This window comes from Protopterus annectens, chromosome 13.part0 (assembly GCF_019279795.1).
Source record: "Protopterus annectens isolate FY-2018-M chromosome 13.part0, PAN1.0, whole genome shotgun sequence".
In the NCBI taxonomy this organism is placed as follows: Eukaryota; Metazoa; Chordata; order Ceratodontiformes; family Protopteridae; genus Protopterus; species Protopterus annectens.
In genome coordinates this window covers 669,439,451-669,460,093 of record NC_056747.1, presented here as the reverse complement: position 1 = coordinate 669,460,093, position 20,643 = coordinate 669,439,451, and the positions used below count along the sequence as shown (strand labels likewise).

The 20,643-nt window shown below is 42.9% G+C and overlaps 1 protein-coding gene across 1 annotated transcript in view; it reads left to right on the top strand.

Moving 5' to 3' along the window:
• Nucleotides 1-20,643, top strand: part of PRPF8 (pre-mRNA processing factor 8) — a 2,252,227-nt gene that overhangs the window by 507,582 nt on the left and 1,724,002 nt on the right. Inside the window, exon 13 of the mRNA XM_044054875.1 lies at nucleotides 16,164-16,360. Coding sequence (XP_043910810.1) covers nucleotides 16,164-16,360 — 197 coding nt within the window. The remainder of the gene's footprint in view (nucleotides 1-16,163; nucleotides 16,361-20,643) is intronic.

Here is a 20,643-nt window from a genome sequence, read left to right as displayed (position 1 = left end):
TCAAAGGGCAGAGGCACAACTACAAATTTCAAAGCTCATAGACATGAAAGCTATTCAAGAGGTACCTACTCACGAACAAGGTCAAGGTTTTTATTCCAGGCTATTTCTGGTACCAAGGAAAGGAACCGACTGGAGACCCATTTTGGACTTCTCCATCCTAAACACATTCTTACTGCACCAAAATTCAAGATGCTCACATTACAGCAGCTTCTTCCCATGCTGGGCAAGGAGTTTTGGCTGGTAACTTTGGACCTCAAGGAGGCATACCTGCATGTCCCAATCAGACAAAGCTGCAGAAGATACCTCAGATTTCTTGCAGGTTCAATTCACTATCAATTCTCTGCATTGCCCTTTGGCTTATCTACTGCCCAGAGTATTCACGAAATGCCTGGCATCAGTAATTGCCTACTGCAGACTTCAAGGGATACAAATTTACCCTTATTTGGACGACTGCCTGATCCAAGCGGACAGCAAGCACATACTTCTGGAACATCTGGCTTATGTAACACGGTTACTGAATTCCCTGGGATACACAGTCAACAAAGAGAAATCCAGGCTAACACCATCTCAGAAAATAACTTTCCTGGGTGCCAACTTGGACACAAACACCCAGATGGCCTATCTTGCGCCAGAAAAACAGGGGCAACTAACTCAGTACTTCAGAATACTAGCAAATTGTACCAGGCTTACTGCAAGGAAAATCCTGCAGGCTCTGGGCTTCATGGCATCTTGCATTCTTTTAATCCCATGTGCAAAGTTGCATATGAGGAAACTTCAATGGTACCTAAAAAACCTATGGTCTCAACACAGCCACAGTTTGGAAACAATACCAATAATTCCATGTTTGCAAAAGGAATTTCTATGGTGGGCCCGAGCATGTCAAACAAACGCAGGTCTCCCATTCTGCAAGCCTCAAGCATATCAAGTCATCACAACAGACACCTCAGATTACGCCTGGGGGGCGCACATGACAGACCGGTGCATTCAGGGCAAATGGTCCCAAAAGGAAAAGCACCTTCACATCAATCAGAAAGAAATGCTAGCAGTGATAAATGCAATTACAGCTTTCAAGGACCTCCTGCATCCAGGACAATTATTGATAAGAACAGACAACACCACAGTAATGTGGTACATAAACAAACAAGGAGGAACACATTCATACCCCCTGTGCAGACTAGCCATGACACTTTGGAACTTGGCTCTGGAATGGCAAATCGAACTTCAGGCACAGTACTTGCCAGGTTTGGAAAACACGCTGGCAGACAATCTAAGCAGAAATATGACAGATCCACACGAATGGAAGTTGCATCCTCAAGTGTTTACAAAGATAATCCAAGCGTGGGGGAGGCCAGACATAGATCTCTTCGCCTCCCACAGGAATCATCAATTGGAAAAGTTCTGTTCAAGGACCTTTCATCCAAAGGCCTGGAGAGTGGATGCCCTTTCATTCAGTTGGACAGCATGGACAGTTTATGCTTTCCCACCTCTGCCTCTTCTGCCCAAGGTACTCTTGAAAGCAAGAGCAGACAGACCGAAGATGATACTGATTGCTCCAGACTGGCCAAGACAACACTGGTACCCACTCCTGTGGAGCCTAACACATACTCCTCCCTGGTCCCTACCTCTAACTAATGCCTCTTCTGCTGACTCAGCACAGCTACAAATCTCTTCACAGACAGCTGAAAATACTCAATCTCGCTGCATGGAAAATTCCTGAACACCACAACAGACCCTACTCCCCAAAGAGGTGCAGGATGTCATTTTGGAGGCCAGAAGGCCATCAACTAGAAAGGCTTACTCCGCAAAATGGAAACAGTTTTGCTCTTGGAATGAGAAAAAAGGCCAGGACCCTAGAAAACTGAATTTGCCTCAGGTATTACAGTATCTAGCTGAGCTGCTGAACAGTGGACTTTCATTTTCCTCCATAAAGATCCATGCCTCAGCCATTTCTGCAGAATTCAACACTGATCCACCCTTATTCTCTCACCCACTCTTAAGACAGTTCCTCAGTGGGGCTAAGAATATAAGACCACCAAGGAAACAACCAAATGCCAGCCTGGGATCTTAATTACATTCTAGAAAAATTAACATTGCCTCCCTTTGAACAAGCTGCCTCAACAGATTTGCAATATTTGTCCTGGAAAACAGCCTTCCTTCTGGCCATTACCTCAGCTCGTAGGGTTTCAGAACTACAAGCCCTCATGGCTGTGCAGCCCTTTCTCATCTTCCATCAGGACAGGGTTTCCCTTCGAACCAACCTGTCATTTTATGCCTAAAGTGGTATCCAGGATAGCTTTAAATCAAGCCATACACTTACCTACCTTTTACCCCAATCCTCAAAACAAAGGGGAAAGGCTGCTGCACTCCTTAGACATCCATAGACAGCTACGTTATTATTTGGACAGAACAAAGCCTTTCAGGAAATCAGAACAACTTTTTGTGTCCTATGCTTTAGGAGCTCAAGGGAAGCCAGTTACCAAACAGACAATTTCAAAATGGATTGGCCACTGCATACGGTTTTGTTACTCCTATCATGGAAAATCTGTCCCTACAGGCATCAGATCCCACTCCACCAGGGCCACAGCTACCTCTACAGCCTTCCTCAGAGGAGTTCCTACCAAAGATATTTTGGAGGCAGCCACTTGGAGTTCTGTGCATACCTTCACAAAACACTACCACCTGCCTTTATATTCCAAAACTAGAGCAGGCTTTGCCACTGCTGTGTTGCAGGGCATTCTGGCTCATCCCAGTTCCACCTAGTGCCTACCACCCTGAGCGTAGCTTTGGGATTCTACCCATCTGTGATTACTGCAGCTGTATGCACGATGAACATAGTACAGTTTCATACCACCATAAATGTAGATGTTCGAGTGCTAATACAGCTGCAGTACAGTTTTCCCTCCCTCCTTCCCCTCTTGGTAAAGGCCTAGGGCCTAACCCCTCTTCATACAGCCTGATTGGGTTATCCTTCTATGGTATATTTGCTTGCAACTACTGATTTTTGATTATATTGCATTGAGTGTATATAAATATTATTTATGTATTGCCTTCCTTCTGGGGGCACCTGACATCTGGGGCAAGAAAGACTGAAGAAAATGGCGTCGGCTGTGTCTTGTATACCCCTGCCGCACTGACGTCAGGAAAGAGCGACAACAGCCGGCGCTGGACCTAGACTTTGGAATTCGGCCGACCGAGGACCCGCCTGACGGCAGAGAACCCATCTGTGATTACTGCAGCTGTATTAGCACTCGAACGTCTACATTTATGGTAGGTACAAAACTGTACTTTTCCCAGATTGACTCCTCCCAGGAATATTACTCTCTCGATGAGGAATCTGTGGAAGGGGTTTCTCCCCCCGAGGACATTACTTTTGATGAGACCTTCACCAAGATGGATTACTTTTGATGAGACCTTCACCAAGATGGATTACTTTACATAGGATACATCCCAAATGACAGACACCCAAAAAAAGGTACTTTGAGCTGCTCCAAGTGGAATCCCTCTCCCCTTCAGCAGTTCCTCCTGTTCTGCCTGCTTACTTGGATGCCTTCAATGCGGCTTCCAAAGCCCCTGATTCCCAGTCTCTGGCCCCTAAATGTCCTGTCCGTTTCTACAAAGTACCAGAGGACCACAAATTCCTGGTCAAACCACCTTTGGCAGACCCAGCTGTTATTGCCACCGCTGCAGATGAGCAATCTAAACTGCTGCCCTCTGCCTCCCTACTGCCCACTGTCAAAGACAAGGAAGTACATGGATAGGATGGGGAAAGAAGGTATACACTTCAACTTTGGCTTTCAGAGCCATAAATTATCAGATCCACACAACAAAGTATGCATTAGACTTGGTCTTTCAAGCCTCCTCCATGCTAGCATCCTTGCCTGACAATCCCCGTCAAGACAGACATCTCAGCCAAAATTTCCTTGGCACAACAGGTAGCCAGGCATTCCATCAGATGCACCTATGCTGCAGAAGCATCTGCCAGGTCTGCAGCATCTGCTTCAGCCCTCAAGAGGTACTCATGGCTAAGACTCCAGAACCTCCCTGAGGATTTCAGGTCTAAGATCTTTGATGCCTTTCTGGGCCACAATGTCCTATTCGGCAAATAATCAGCTGACCTTTTAAAAAAATCTACAAGAAAAAAAGCAAAGAACTCCAGGACATCAATCTGCTGGTGTCTCCCATACCAAAGTATTATAGGAACTACCCTGCGAAAGCCACCTTTGTAAGATGTACTCTGCAGCCGTCCTCTTCCATGTCCAGGAGAGGGGCCAGAAGACCTATAACTCCCGATCCTCTGCTCCACCACAGCAACCCAGACAGCCCTTTCAGGACAGAGGAGACCCCAGTAATGCATGACTGCCTTGCCCACCTCCCCCTCTCAGCCTGCCTTTCTTACTGTCTCCCCCTTTGGCAATCCATCACTTCAGACCAGTGGGTCTTAAACGTTATCCAAAAAGGGTACTTCCTATCCTGGAAAGAGAAGCCACCCAGAAGAAGCATCCCTTCCCTCCCCAAAAACCAGGCCCCTCTCATGCCTCAAGTTCTGGCAGATCTTCTACAGCTAGTCACCATAGAGCCTGTTCCTCCAGGACATGAAGGAAAAGGGTTTTACTCCCGTCTCTTCCTGGTCCCCAGAAAAGATGGCCCCAGGAGACCCATCTTAGATCTGTCCTTTCTAAACCTACACCTTCAGGTACCCTCCTTCAGAATGCTCTCTCCCCACCTTGCTGCCTCTCATACCAACCAAGACCTTCATGGGCCCCTTATACCTAAAGGAAGCCTACCTGCACATATAACCATCAAGAGTTCCCACAAACAAATTCCTGCATTTCTGTGGCCCTTCCTCATTTCCAATTTACTGCCTTGCCCTTTGGTTTATCCACGGCCCCCAGGGTCTTTACAAAGTGTCTAGCCCCAGCCATAGCCTTTTGCAGAACTCAAGGGATACAAATTTACCCTTATCTGGACAAAATTCTGATTCTGGCAGAGTCCAGGATGTTCTATTAAAGTATCTGCATTTCACCATGTCCCTTAAGCAGAACATAGGATTCGCAGTCAACTTCCCCAAATCCTCTCTTATCCCAGGCCAGGACAAGATTTTCCTTGGCTGCAGAATCAGAACAGACTTGAAGGCTTTTCTACCTCAGGACAAGGTTCTGTCATTAACTTCCCACTTCCAGGAAGCTCTGCTATCCCATGAGGTGACGGCAAGGCATTTTCTTTGTCTCTTGGATTTGATGGCAGCAACCATCCCCATGCTCCCTCTGGCAAGAATGTACATGCGCAAATTGCAGTGGTTCCTCAAGAACACCTGGTCCCAACATCTACATCCCCTAGAGCAGGCCATCCCCTTCCTTCCCTGTCTGAAAACAGAAATCAACTGGTGGACCCAGCAAGTGAAATTGAACCCAAGGCTCCCACTACAGCATGCACCTCAACCCAAGTTATGCATGCAGATGCCTCAGATTCAGGTTTGGGAGCAACTCTGGCCTTTTACACGATTCAGGAAAAATGGCATTCCTCTCTTCAGGCCAGACACATCAATATCAGGGAAATTACAGCAGTTTTCTTAGCTCTACAGACCTTCACCCCCCCTCTTTCTGGTTCCAGGGGTGCTCCAGATTGTCGCTGACAACACCATGGTGATGTGGTACCGTAACAGCAGGGAGGAACAAAGGCATATCAGCTGTGCAGTCTATCCCTGCTGATATGGGACTTGGCTTCCCGGCTCAACTTAGTCCTGCAGGCGGTCTACATCCTCTCACAGGACAACCATCAAGCAGATCTCTTAAGCAAGACCTCTTCGCCTCAACACAAATGGATGTTGAACAGGGAGGTCATCTTAGACATAGTCCACCAGTGGGGTGCTCCACAAATAGACCTGTTTGCCTCCTTCCAGAACAGGCAACTGCAGAACGTCATCTCAAAAACCCACTCCCCTCTAGCATGGAGAGTGGACACTTTCAACATCTCTTGTCAGGGGAAGTTCCTTTATGCCCCCCCTTCCCAGAAAATTCAGGACAAACCAAAAATCTTTAGTGACTCCCTACTGGCCAGGACAGCACTGGTTCCCCCCCACTTGACAAACTAGCCAAGGGCTATCACTTCAAGTTATCCTACAAGGTTGGAGCTACTGTTGCAAGACAAAGGAACTCCTACACCCACAGGTACAGATGTCTCTGACTGTATGGGTGATAAACTTTTGATTCCTTTCAGACACCACTATTCAGAGGATGTGCTTTCAGTCCTAAGGGAGGCAAGGAAACCTACCACCAGAAAATCTTACCTGGCTAAATGGGAAAGATTTGCAAAATAGTGTCTGCAAAAGGGAAGGGACCCCAGCTCTGCCGAGGTTCCCCTGGTTCTAAACTAATTGTGTCAATTGATAAAAAGTGACATTTCTTTAAAAGTGTATCTCTCGACCATATCAACCTGCCTGCCTCTGGAACCCCCCTTGCTGGCCAGGCTTGACGTAAAGCTTTTCCTTAAAAGGGTCTTGCACATGAGACCACCTAGGAAACCTATCCCTCTCCCTTGGGACCTTAACTTCATCTTAGAGAAATTAACCCAACATTCCTTTGAACCTGCTGGGCCTTCCTCCTTACAGTTGTGTACATGGAAGACTGTCCTGATGGCTATCACTTCAGCAAGAAGAGTGTCAGAACTGCATGGTGTAATGTCCTGTCCCCCCTACATCATCTTCTCCAAAGTTGGGGTCTCACTACACATCTCCTTATAAACCAAGGACAACTAGTCTCTGCAGTTTTCCTGGACATGTCAAAATCTTTTGACACCATTTTCCACCATCTTTGTTTGTATAACTTGAACACTAATCCAGGCCATCTTTTTTGGGGGAAGGTTCCTCTGCACCCTAGTGGCAGGAGTGTGCAGTTAGAACTTTTCTGATTGACGACTGCTGGAACGGGGCACAGTTTTTAGCTTTTTTACTGGTTAATTGGGTAATTTGTTTAAAACAGTTTGCTTGTTTTCTATTGTTATATAAAAAGAAATTGCACTTTATTAAGCTGCTTTTACTGTATTTGTGTTTCTTCATACTTTATTGCATTTATTATGTTGCATTTATTACTGCTTGTTAGTAGCCTGATTAAGTTGCAGCTATTATTCTAAGCCTTGGGTTAAAAGCACTTGGGCTTCAGACCAGTTGTTTTACATTAAGAAGGTTTGTGGTCTGCACTGTAGTGGCAGGACAGGTAGCTTACATCCTTACAAAGTTGGGTGTTGCCGATTGAAGGCTTAGTGTCTGTTATTCTAAGAGTGTATGAGTTCTGTTTTAAGCACTTGGGCTTCGGGTCAGTTATTTTACATTAAGAAGGTGTGGTCTGCACTCTTGTGGGAGGAGAGGGTAGATTCTGCCCTTTTGCGCTGGGAATTTCTGGTTAAAGGCTTATTGTGCTAGCTTATTTGAACTGTTTCTTTCTGAAATTGGTATGCCTTGATTGCTGTAGCATAGAATAAATTCAGACCTGCTGAATCTAGATTTGTTTGTATAACTTGAGCACTAATTAAGACCATCTTTTTTGAAGAAGGTTCCCCTGCAGCCTAGTGGCAGGAGTGTGCAGTTAGAACTTGTCTGATAGGAGACTGCTGGAACGAGGCTCAGTTTTTAGCTTTTTACTGGTTAATTTCTTTAAATCTGTTTGCTCATTTACTACTGATATATATATATATATATATATATATATATATATATATATATATATATATATATATATATATAAATACACTTTATGCATCGCCGCTTAGCTAGGATTAAACTATTCCTGACACCATAAAGTCTGCTTTTCAAATTTTCCCTTAGAAGAAGCCAGTATTTTAGTTTTAGCACTCAAATCTGTTTTTTGAGCTCAGCACTTGTTCAGAAACTCGTAAGCACTAAAGCTACAAATTACTACAGCACTCAACTTTCCTCCCTTGTTTAGAGGAAAATGTTTTTTAGTACTTAATAAATAAGCACATATCCAGGCATGTCTAAGGGTCAGCTCCCGGTATTTTCTCCTGTCTGCCTAATGAATCTGGGCATCTTGGGGCAATGCAACAAGTTGCCTCGTGCACAGACAACCCTCTCCTCCTACCACCCCACACTACAACATGTGAGAGATGCACTTTTATATAGCCAAACTGGGAGCAAAGCTCTCTTCACCCAAGACTGGACTAGACAGTCAAGAGGAGAAGGTAAATACTTGCACCACACCACACTCATCACATAGTCCCTCAAAACCTACACTACCAAAACACCTACACAGCAACACAAAACACACACCTACATTTGCGGAGGCTCTCAATAAAAGTCTGCTCAAGCAACAGAAACCTCCAAAGCAGAAACACATGCAGCCTCCACCCCCCAACACAACCCACATGACACATAGCTCACAAACTCAGTGTGCCACTCAACCACAGCCCATAAAGCATAACAATGTACCCAGCACTCTAGTCATAAGTGACTTTGTAGTCAGGCACACTGATGTTCTACTCACCAGGCTAAACAAGGAGAATGTTACTGTCAGCAGCTGCCTGTTGGGTGCCAGGATCGGTCACATAACACACACAGGTCATTCCACAGCAAGTACAAATATGACTCTGTCATTGTCCATGTTGGTGTGAATGACCTGAGACGTACCTCCCTGGACTACATGAAAAGAGACATGGAGGAGCTGTCCGATCTTGTAGCCCAGGCAGGTATGACCCTAGCCCTGAGTAGCACCCTGCCATCACCCAGAAAGATACACAGTACAAGGACAAAATGACTTCAACAATTGGCTAAGCTTCTGGTGTCATTCTAAGGGGATCCAGTATCTGTCTGCTTGGGATGACATGATCAACAGACCATGATGCTGTGCCAGAGATGGCCTGCACCTGTTGCCCTTGAGATTCCGGATACTGGTTAAGGTTCTTGCCACCCCTATAGTGCCTTTTTTATACTAGGTTCAAATGACAAACTCACCACTGTAACAGGTGCAAGCAAGCAAAATCTGAGGGTAATACTACTCAATGCTAGAAGTCTAAACCTCAAAATGCATTCACTCGAGGCACTCCTTAAAATAAACAACATCGACATCTGTGCCGTGACTGACACCTGGTTCTAAGCTCCAGAGATCACCTCTGCATTGCCAGGCTATAATTCATACCACACCTTTTGACCACCTAACCTGGACAAAACACTAAAGGCGGAGGTGTGTCCATATTCATTAAGGATATCCACACCTCCAGGCTAGTTGCTCAGCATAATGCAGCCAAGATTATCCAAGTGCAACTAACTCTGGGCAAGACCGCAATTCAAATTGTAACTTGCTACAGATCCCCCACCATGCCCCAGGATTCCCACTCCTCATTTCTTGATACACTGGAAAATATTAGGCTACAACCTAACACCCTAGTAATGGGCGATTTCAACTACCCCACCATTAACTGGGAAAACTACTCATGTACCAACTGTTGTGCTCAACGTTTTCTGGAATTCATAAATTCCAATGCCTTGGATCAACTTATCCACACCCCCACCAGGGGCAATACCCTAGACCTGGTCATAACCAACATGAGCGACCAGTGTTCCACACTGGAGGTAAATTCCTCGGCCAGATCTGACCATAAGCTTATTAGCCTAGACATCCACATCCCGTCCCCACCCCTATTAGGGAAACCACCGTAAAAACTTTCTCCAAAGCCAGTTTCACGCTTCTTAAGACAGAAGTGTCAAACTTCACAACACCCATGCAGACGGACAATAGAGGTATGACTGCTGAATCCTACACAAATGCACTTTATAAGCACTTACATGAGTGCATGGATCGTGCTATCCCTAACAGAACCAAGATGCTTTCCTCCAAAAAAAGGAAGCCAATCTGGTGGTCCCATGCCATAAACAAACTCTACAACAGAAGAAACAGTTAGAAAAAAAAAGAGTAAAATCCCATGACTGGAAGAACTCCCTGATCAGCCTCAGTAAGAAGCTGAGATCTCACATAAAATCCTCCAAAGCTAGTTATGAAAAAAAAATTGCCACTGATTCTAAAGACAACCACAAAGCATTGTATAGCTATGTCACGAATCTCAGTGGCAACACTAAGATCTGCTCTGAGTTACAGCACAATGGCACTAAATATACAGAAACAACTGATATTGACGACATCCTGGCAGATAGGTTCAGTGCTGACCTTACCCCCCCCCCTCTCACCCCCTAAAGGGCCCATTTCTATACTAGAAGAATGCAAAGTTCCTGTAATCACAGCTGCGCAGGTAAAAACCACACTATCCAAAGCCAAGAACACAGCATCCATGGGACCTGACAACATCCCAGGCTGCTTCTACAGAATGAACTGACATCCCACCTAAGCACTATATTCAATCAAAGCCTCACCTCAGGCTTTGTGCCCACTGAATGGCGCAGGACGGTTATCCCACTCCACAAAGGTTGGAGCCACCACAGATCCCCAGGAACTACCACCCCATTAGCCTAACGAGCCTGGTCTGCAAGACCATGGAATGTATCATCATGGAACTTGTAAACAGAGACATTGGTAATCTCCAAACTCTGAACCCCACCCAGTTTGGGTTTGTAAAAGGCAGATTCTTTCTCCTAAACCTGATTGACTTCTTTGAAGCAGTCACCAAAGCTGTAGACAAGGGTAAGGTGGTTCACACAGCCTATCTAGATCTCGCTAAGGCTTTTGACACCATCCCCCATTCTGGAATTATAGGTAAACTCACTAAACTAGGTATAAATTCCTGCCACAAGATGGGTTGCCAACTGGCTCACTGACACAGAACCCACACTATGAAAGCAGACTCCAAATCCGACTTCAGACCAGTGACAAGTGGAGTACTACAGGGTTCAGTCCTGGGTCCACGCCTGTTTGGTATCTACTTATCTGAAGTACAGGCTAACACAGAAGCTGTTTTTTGGCTAATGAAGTTCGCAGATGACTGCACACTAGGAGCCATAATTGAAACTCCTAAAGATGTGGACATCCTACAAAAGGGCCTCACTGAGACAGATGCCTGGTGTCAAAGCTGTGGCCTCAAGCTCAATGCCATAACGTGCATTGTCATCCCCTTTGGTAAAATCTCTGTACCCATTAGCTACCACATAGGTGGTGGTCTACTTAACACCGAAAGTGTGATGAGGCCTTGGGACACAGGTGGACAGTAGTCTCTCCTTTGCTAATCACATCGCAACAGTAGTCAGGAAATCCTTCTACATGGCAAACCTCATCACAAAAAGTTTCTCATCCAGGAAAATCATTGTTCCCCTCTACTCGTCATTCATTAGACCCATTATAGAGTACAATGTCCCTTTTGGTATGTACTTCACAAGACATCTATAACAACTGGAAAGGCCACAGAAATACCTCACAAAGAAGATTACTGGCCTCAAACAGATGCCCTACGCAGACAGTCTAAAAAAAACTCCAGCTTTACTCTGTCGCATATCACCTACTCAGAGGCGATTTCTGCCTAACATACAAAGTTATGTCAAACCCAGAACTGATGGACATGCTCCACTTAAAGAAATCCCAATCCCTCTGAGCTACACACTCTAGGGACCTAAACCTTGTCACCACAATAAACAGAACATGCTGGAGGGATATATTCCTGTCCCAGAGACTTCCCATACTCTGGAACAAGCTATCTATATCAAACAAAGCTCCTCATTAGCACTCTTTAAGAAAAATCTTTGATTGCATAGGAAATGGGAAATTCACCCCAGGGATCACCTTTGTGGCTCTGCTCGACAGGGGCACAGGAAAATAATTTTCTTGTGTGGCGAAAGCCAGGGTACCTTTTTGGCTGGGCTTGTGTAGGCCCTAGGGCCAATAGCCTAGTTACCTACCTATGAACTTTTACTTGACAAACTTGCTGTACTCTGTCTCATTTCAGCATCTTTGAAGTGGTTTCCAAGTTATCAAACTGCCAACAGACTACTAAATTCAAGAACAGTGTTTCCTCACTATTCCCAGTATTCACAGGTTGTACCCCCAAGGTTTAGTACTCGCCCCCTCTACTATTTATCATATTTGTTAACAACCTTATTACAACAACCCAGCTTGCCTCAATTGTACAATACGCAGATGATGCATCTCTTATCTGCTCAGCCCCCTCCCTACAGCAACTGCAAGAAAAGATGCAAAAAGCATTCCTGGAAATTGAAACTTTCCTATCAAACCACCAACTCATCCTCAACCCAAATAAGACCAAATTAATACTTTTCTCCAATAAAACTACCAAGCAGAGCTCCCCACTCCTCTGTATTCATTCTGCAAATGGCAGCAAAATTGATCCAACAAACCAGGCCAAGCACCTAGGTATTACAATAGATGCCAGTCTCAATTTCTGTATTCCTATTTCACTTACTATTAAGTGTACAGAAAACTCGGAGATCTCTACAGAGCCTAACCTTACCCAACATCCCAAGCCAGGCTAGCCACAGCTAGATCTCGGCTTCTCTCTACTCTTCTCTATTGCTCTAACATCCTCACCAACTTGCACAAGACTGATCTTCATAATCTAGAAACTTGCTATAACAAAATTGCTAAGTTTGCCACCAATCAACCACATAAAGCCCACCATTTTTCTGGTCTTTTACAACTCAGCTGGCTAGAACTCCCCAACCTGTTATCACTAAACCAACTTAGCCTCATCCATAAAATCATATACTACCCAAATAGCTGCCCTGCCATTTCTACCCTCCTCCAACTACAGGTAAACAGCAGATCCCTTAGATTTTGTGATGGACCTCTGCTCAAAATAACACAATCACATAACCACAGTGACTCCCTTTACTCATACAAAATAGCCAAGTCTTGGAATGCCCTACCCTTAAGCTTACAAAAACACTCCCTGCTGATCTTCCTTTCAAATAAAATTAAAAATATCTAAAAAGCAACTGGCTTTGCCATTGTAATACCTGTGGATAACCTCTCTTCTACTGTGTCCTCTATAACACCCATCTATTTTCTTTGTAGCTGGTTGTTTTCTATTTCTTCAGTGTTTATAGTTGATCATCGCTCATTGTTTCTTTTATTTGATTTACTTTCCGTGCTTCTTATTTTCTCTCTCTTACTCACTCTTAAAACTCTACATGTGTTTAAATCTCTTCATTAAGCATGCTGATTGTATTTGTCTCAATTTTTCACCCAGTTATCAAGATTTTCTGTGGTATACATGCTCAGTTTTGTTACTATGATATATTATTTCTCATTTAGTTTTTTTTTCCAGTTTTTGTAATGTAGTGTAAAATAATTTTATGAACATCTATGTAAGTCTATATTTGTTATCTGTTTGTGGAGTTTTTCTCCCCGGGTCTCTGCTGAAAATGGGCTACTAGCCCAGTCGGACACTACCCGGTAAACAAACGTAAATATATAAATAAAATAAATAAAATAAATAAAGCTTCTTTGCTTTACCTTTTCTTAGGTCTGGTCTACACAGTATAATCAATTTCTGTTGATGTTTTTATCTGGTCTGTTTTTTTTTCTTCCACAAACAGATTTCCCATCCTATAAATCATTCCATGTTTTTCAGGTCTGTACCGGACTTTAATTTACAACTTAAGTCTGTGTTCTTCCTTATCTAATAGCTACCTTCCACTAATGAGTGTGGTTACACAAAACTCTATAAACACCCTCCCCTTTGCTCAACATATCTATTTTTACGTGCTTCCCAAGCCATACCATGATTGTGTCTTATTCACTAATGTTCCCATTTATTACTATGACTGTTCAACCACGTTTTCTGGATTTCCACTAACTGTAAGACATCAAAATAAACTATTTTGATGTATTTTGCCGCCAATACATTACCTATGTGTCTTTATTGTTCACATTCAGACAGCAAATTTGGTATTCATTCACTGTCTTGTTTTAATCTTCAGTCTTTCCACTTTTTCCAACTCTTTTTGCATCGGATATTTTTTGCTATTTTTCCACTTGTTACCTTTTACATTTACTAACCTTCCATAATTATTTTTGATGGGAGTTCCATTAAAAAATGTTGATGCCCTCTCATTTTCTCCATGTGTATTTAACAACATTATAGTATTTCCTGTTTGTGCCTGTTATGTCACTCTAAGGTCCTTTGACATTTGCCACTTCCTCTCGTTTTCCATTAATTTTCCATTCCTTCTTCAGATTTAAAGTTTTATTGGAAATGTTCCTGCCTTCCATATAGCCTGTTGATTGGTTAGCTCAAAGCTTTATAATGTCCTTTCCCCATGTTGCTCACACGTACACATTTCACTCTGCATCAAATGTCTTTTTTCCATCAAGTTATATTGCACATTGTAAACTTCTGAAGTCCGATATCATCGCATTTTCCCAAAGGTTTAACTTGTTTGCTTTCATCTGAAATCCACAGACAAAAGCTTCTCATCTCCCATTTCACAATCCTCGAGTCTTGTTTTTTTCAGCAGTACTTTAAATTGAATATTTTTGAATTGCATAAATGGTATGTCTCTGTCTTCGATAGTCGTATTCAATTTTATATTCCTTCAATGGCATATGTTCTTTCTTCATTGCTGACTTTTTGTTTTTTTTTTCAGCCATCTCAGCATTTGAGTGCAGTGTCCCACAAATGATTACTTGCTCAAATGAATTAATGACTTTGTTCTTTGCATGAAAGCCTTGCAACACTGTCCCATGCAAACAAGTGGTCAGAAGAGTACCAGAAAGTTTGTAAACTCTTATCATTCATTGGTTATAATTGTCCTTGGCACATCATCTCTCTAAGTCCATGCATATTTCCATTTTGGCATGAATGCTTGTCTCACATATACTCTTCAGTTCTCTGTGTAACAATGGGACCCTTTTTCCACTGGCAACTTTTGTACCAGAAAACTATTCCTGTTGTGACTGCATCTGCCTTGGATAAAAGTAGTTTGATAAAATACTTCTCAAAAGCCTAACAATCCCTTCATTCAGTACATGTAGCTTATACTTGTACAAGTGCAACCAGTTTAAAAACGTGTTTGTGTGTGTGCATTTATGTATATGATTATATGACTAATGGTCAACATGTTATTTGGTTGACACATAAAACATCCACCAAAACATGTTGATCATTCACTACAGAAAATATTAACATTCAATACATTGAAAAAGGAAACCAGTTTCTTTTTCCGATGCACTTGTTAACCTGGCTACATTCAGCTCAAATTTGTCCGAGTAGTGGCAGTGTTACGGGAAAGTTTTTTTTTCTTAATTTAAGGTGTATGTTAGGATTGAGAACAGGGTCAAGATTAGGGTTAGCATGCATTACTAAGGTGAGCAGGGAGACTAAGGCATGCTAGCGCTAACTCTGTCCCTGCCCTGTCTGTACATAAGACTACTCTGAGACGCACCACAGGTGCACACAAACATACACAAACCTTTCTGTCACTAAATCAATCCCCTAACCTAATTAACGCACACAAGTTTGAGCACACAAAATCTAACACCTTACCTGATCCTCAACCCAATCCTAAAATTCACAAACCCCCAAGCCTAAGCATTTTGTTGACCATCCGGAAGAGACACAAAAATGCACACGTTCGAGTTAACGCCCTGTTCAATGTGTTTAAGAACTGATGTGCAGAACACGTGTAAGGTAGTGCTGCAGATACACACTTCCAAGGTTTTGTGAATATGATATGCGACTGAATTTTGTGCATTAGTGATAAGGACGCTGTCAATCAAGTTGCTGACAGCTCTTTGCTTTCATATTATAAAGTTTGCTAAAAAGTGCCAGCCTGTTAGAAAACTTTGAAGAACTGATGGATGTCTAGATCCTGCAGAGAGGGGGCTTGATGGGCATGGGGCATGTGATCAGTTACTGCAGGAAAAAATACAAATTATAGCCTCTGACCAGTCTCACCCCCACTTCAAAAAAGGAAAGAAAAATTAAGCAATGTTTATATCAAATGATCTTTTATACCGACACCATGTAGTTCTTTCACAAAGCTGAGTAATATGTCTAGTGCTACTCCACCTAACTAATGAAAAAGTACTTGAAACTGCAAAATACTTATAACTAAGTAAATGGGATATGTATTTGCTGCTTGGTTTGTTTTAATGGATATAATCGTCCATGAAGGGCAGAATGGCTTCGTATTAGTTCAGTTTTATATACTTGGCAAGAGTATAAAAGGAAACTAACTATTCCTTTTTCTCTAGGTCGTCACTCAAAAGGGGTAGCTAAAACAGTTACGAAGCAGAGAGTAGAGTCTCATTTTGATCTGGAGCTGAGGGCAGCAGTCATGCATGACATTCTGGACATGATGCCTGAAGGAATCAAACAGAACAAGGCTAGAACCATCCTGCAGCACCTGAGTGAGGCCTGGAGGTGCTGGAAGGCCAACATCCCTTGGAAGGTCAGTGCTGTGTCTCTGTAAGCAGGAAGTGAAATCCTGGGGGGGTCTCTATAAATGAGTATATCTACAGATGGGGGGTCTCTCTAAATGAGTATATCTGCAGATTTCCCCCAAGTGAAAGTATTACTTCTGTCTCTTGCTTAGAAGTTATTGTCATATTAAATGAATCCTTGTCCTTCATGTTGCTCTTTTGGCTTCACATCCATTTATTCTGTAGGAATAGTCATTCAGTGTGATTAATTTGCAGTTCTGCATATTTTGGTTGAATAATTGTTACAGCATTAGAGTAATTGTTACATGATTATACTTAGCTTTGAGCCTAATCTGTTTCCTTTGCAGAGGTATTTCAGTTTTATGTAGTCTGTTCTGTTTGACCTAAAATACCAGTATGCTCAGATACAAACTGGTGACCTGTTATTTTTTGGTACACTTGCACGGTTTCCTTTTTTTTTTTTACTTGTAAACATTACGTTTTAGCTATGCTTGACTAATGTTAGGAAGTGAATGTATATAAATGAATGGATTTCTGCAATATACTGGTCATCTGAGGAAGTCATAGTAATAGATGAAAACGCTCTGTATTTTATATATATTTCTAACAAAGGCGTTCATGTGTTTATGTGGTTTTTTGTGTTTTCGTGAAGGAATAAACATTATTCAGCCCTAATCGAGCGTAGTTGGCATATTTTCTGCGTGGCTACTGCACTTGGTGACTTACCTTTTTTACTTGTAAACATTACATTTTAGCTATGCTTGATTCATGTTAGGAAAGGCTGATGGGATGCTGCCATTCCCCTCTGTGTCTGCTTCAGTGCTACATTTAATCTTTAGAAAAAAGGGAGGGATGAATCCCTACCATTATTGTCAAAGAAAAAAGAAAATGCCCATGTGCTAAAGTTGGAATCCAGGACTGTTCTCCAGTAGGATTCCTAAATTCCTGGTGGTCTTAAGGGCACTTCTTATACTTGGCTTCTTGGTGGCTCCTCTCCAAAGATTGGGCTAAGTTGGATTAGGGCTTCCTCCATTTTCTTTTTAGCTTTCAGCCAAATGGAGAACAGCCCTTTGTGTTGGGATTCTCTCCTCTCAAGAGGAAGAGGGAGATCTCCCCTGAAGAAAATTAAACTTCTCTGATTCTGAAGATGAAGAAGAATGGGACGGTTTTTAATATTTTGAAGAGCCTTTGGCCTCTTATTTTCCAGCATAGTTCATGCCAGTCTCAGAAGGCCTTTAACTGAAGTGATACCAGGATTCCTAAGCTAATGTCTGTTCCTGCTGACCAGGAAAGCCATTTTAAATATTTGCAGCAGCATCTCCGGAGACTGATTCTCAACCCCCCCTGCCATCAAACCTGACAAGTTTTATAGGGTTCATGATCTTCACGAGTTAAAAACCTATTGCACATTTTGGTACATTGTCCCTAAAAACTGACAAGGAAAGTAGACTGAGTCCGAATATTCTCCTGTAGCAGGATAAGCAGACTGAAAGATACATTTGGGGGCAAAATACACAGCAGCAGCCCTGGCCTAAATGGCACTGAGTCTTCAAAGGTGTTCTGGTATAGATGGAAGTTTTTTGTTTTTGGATACAAAATGCAGTTTCTAACTAGTGGAGGCAATTTGTAACATGCTCATCCAAAGCTAAGTTTAACCAATATAGTGTTATGTATTTATTTATTTTTCTTTTTGGGGTAGAGAAGAGGGCTTGGAGGCTAATAATGATGCAGCTGCACCCTGCTGGAGGCTGAGTCCTGAGGACCCCAAACCTCCCTCTCTCCTCCTACTACCTTTTTTTTTTCTTTATTCCTATGGCCTTTCTACCTTTTACCTGCCTCCAGTAGTAAGGTCCTTGCTCAAAGGTTATTTTTGCTGTATTTGGGGCAAGCAGGGTGAGAAGTGACTGACTTATCCAAGATATTTAATTGGACATTTCTGAGAGAGTTTGGCATGCATGCAGGATGAAACCTTTCAGGCATCTTGTGGTCAGCCAAGCTCACACTGTTTTTACTTTTGGTCAAGCATGCCATAAAATGTGAGCAGGATGCTGTGGATGCAGCTTCCAGGGCTGCTATAGTCGTGTGTGTTCTTGTAAGACATTCTGGACTGACAACACGCATACTGTCTGGAGGATGCGAAGACTCAACATCCTAATTCCCTTTTTACACAAAGGAGTCATTTGGACCACCAGCTTGCATTGCATTTAAACGCGGGGGAGGAAAATTTAGCAGTGCAATTAGTCGCATATTTCATCCCAGAAGAGCCTTGTTAGCACAGGCCCTGGAATACTTGTCACACTTGTACAGAGAGAGATTGTCCTGCTTGTTCGATCAAGATACATGCTTCTCTCTCTCTCTCTGCCTGCCCATGGCTCTGCCTGCTTACTCACACCACCACTTGAAGCAGTTCTTTAAGGAATCTTGCATTTGAGACTCCCAGACAGCATCTTGTATTTGCTTGGGACCTATATTTTGTATTAGGAAGCACTCATCTTACCACCCTTTGAACCTGCCACTTTTGCTGACATAGAAAACCACACTGTTGCTAGCCCTGATCTCTGGAAACTGTTTCTGAATTACAAGTCCTGGTGTGCGAAGAGCTTTTCTTTCCATTTAGACAAAGTTTCCTTGGAACAAATCCTACATTTATGCCCAAGTTTGTAGCAGAAACTTAATCAGGCCCTTCACCCTACTAGTAATCTTCCCCGAATACCCAGAACAAAGGGGAAATCATGCATTCTATATACACAAGCAGTCTAGATTCTACATTCGTAGGGCAGAATTCCTTAGAGGGTGTTTCAACTCCTGGTGTCTTTCGCAGAGGACAAAGAAGAGAATCCTGTAGGGAGACAGACAAATCTCCACATGGATAGCCATTTGCTTCTCCTTTTACTTTTTCTCCCATGAAAAGTAAGTTACCAATACCATCGAAATCACACTACTAGGGCAGATGCAACAGCTACAGCCTTTTTGAAAGGGGCTTCAACTCTGTCCATCCTGGAAGCAGCTGCATGGTCCTCTGTCCACACCTTAATTAACAGTGCAACCTGGGTGCCTTTTCCAGGGCTTGCCTGGTCCCTCTGTCCATACCTTCATGAACATTACTTCCTGGGTGCCTTTTCCAGGACCAGAGCCAGTTTCTCCTTGCCCATCCTAAAGGCATTCTCTCCCCAGCACTGTCTGCCTGCTACTCACTCTTTCTCTAGCTTTGAAAGTGCTCTCAAGACTCGGTACTACAACAATCACTGCATTGAAAATTGTACACTTGTGTTAAGGGCTTACCATGATTAAAGATGTCCAGGAGATCACTGTTGCAGTACCCTATCCATCCTCCTGCCTGTCTAACCTAAGCCTTGCCAGGATTTGGGGTAGGTCCTATGTCTTGTTACTTCCTTTCTCCCCAAATCCAGGTTGACAGTTTGGTTGGTTGTGCTTCTCCTAGGGTGCAGATAAAACCTTGTCCAGGGGATAAGAAAGATCTGAACATGAGACAGATGGAAGACTCCTTTATAACTGGACATCATTATGTTAGAGCATCCTTTGGCTGGGGGGGGGGGGTGAAAATCTATAGTATTAGGGCTGACCACAAGCTTTCTGCAGGCAGGAAATTCTGAAGCACAGTACTGCAATAGTAATCTGCTTGAACACTTTATTAGGGTAAGTATGTTCCACAGTAGTACTTTCTCCCTACTTTACCATCTAGCCATGAGTAGTCCCCACAGGATGGACTTGCTGATCTATCATAAGATCTCTCTACTTTACCCAAATCTTAAGACACTCTGTCTCATAGTTTGGATTATAGGCTTGTAATTAATTGCAGGCATTTAGGCACGTATATTCTGAGGATGTGCTACAGGTAATAAAGGAGCCTAGGTGGCCTGAAATTAAAGACTAAGCTTTTCAAAATGGGAATTTTTTTATGTTGCAAAATAGGACTGGATCACTATCAAGCAGGGATACCTTGCAATCTCAACTGATTGCGTGATCTGTTTAATACTTTCTTCTGTTTACATCCAGTAAAATTTATTTATTAGACGTTTTGGTATACCTTCCTGTAGATCCACCTCTTCATTTTCTGAAGTTAACCAGTTCTTAGCAAGTGGTCTGCACACCAGTGCCCCCCCCCCCCCCAAAGGGGTTTTATTCTACAGATTTCTTAGGGGTAAGTACTTGTTCTTCCACAGTACAGTTGTGTAAAAACTTATAATAGTAGATGTTCGAGTAGATAACTGTTGTAGTGCAGTCTTTCTCCCTTCAGCACCTTCTTTTTCCCTTTATGATTGTGTGGGTC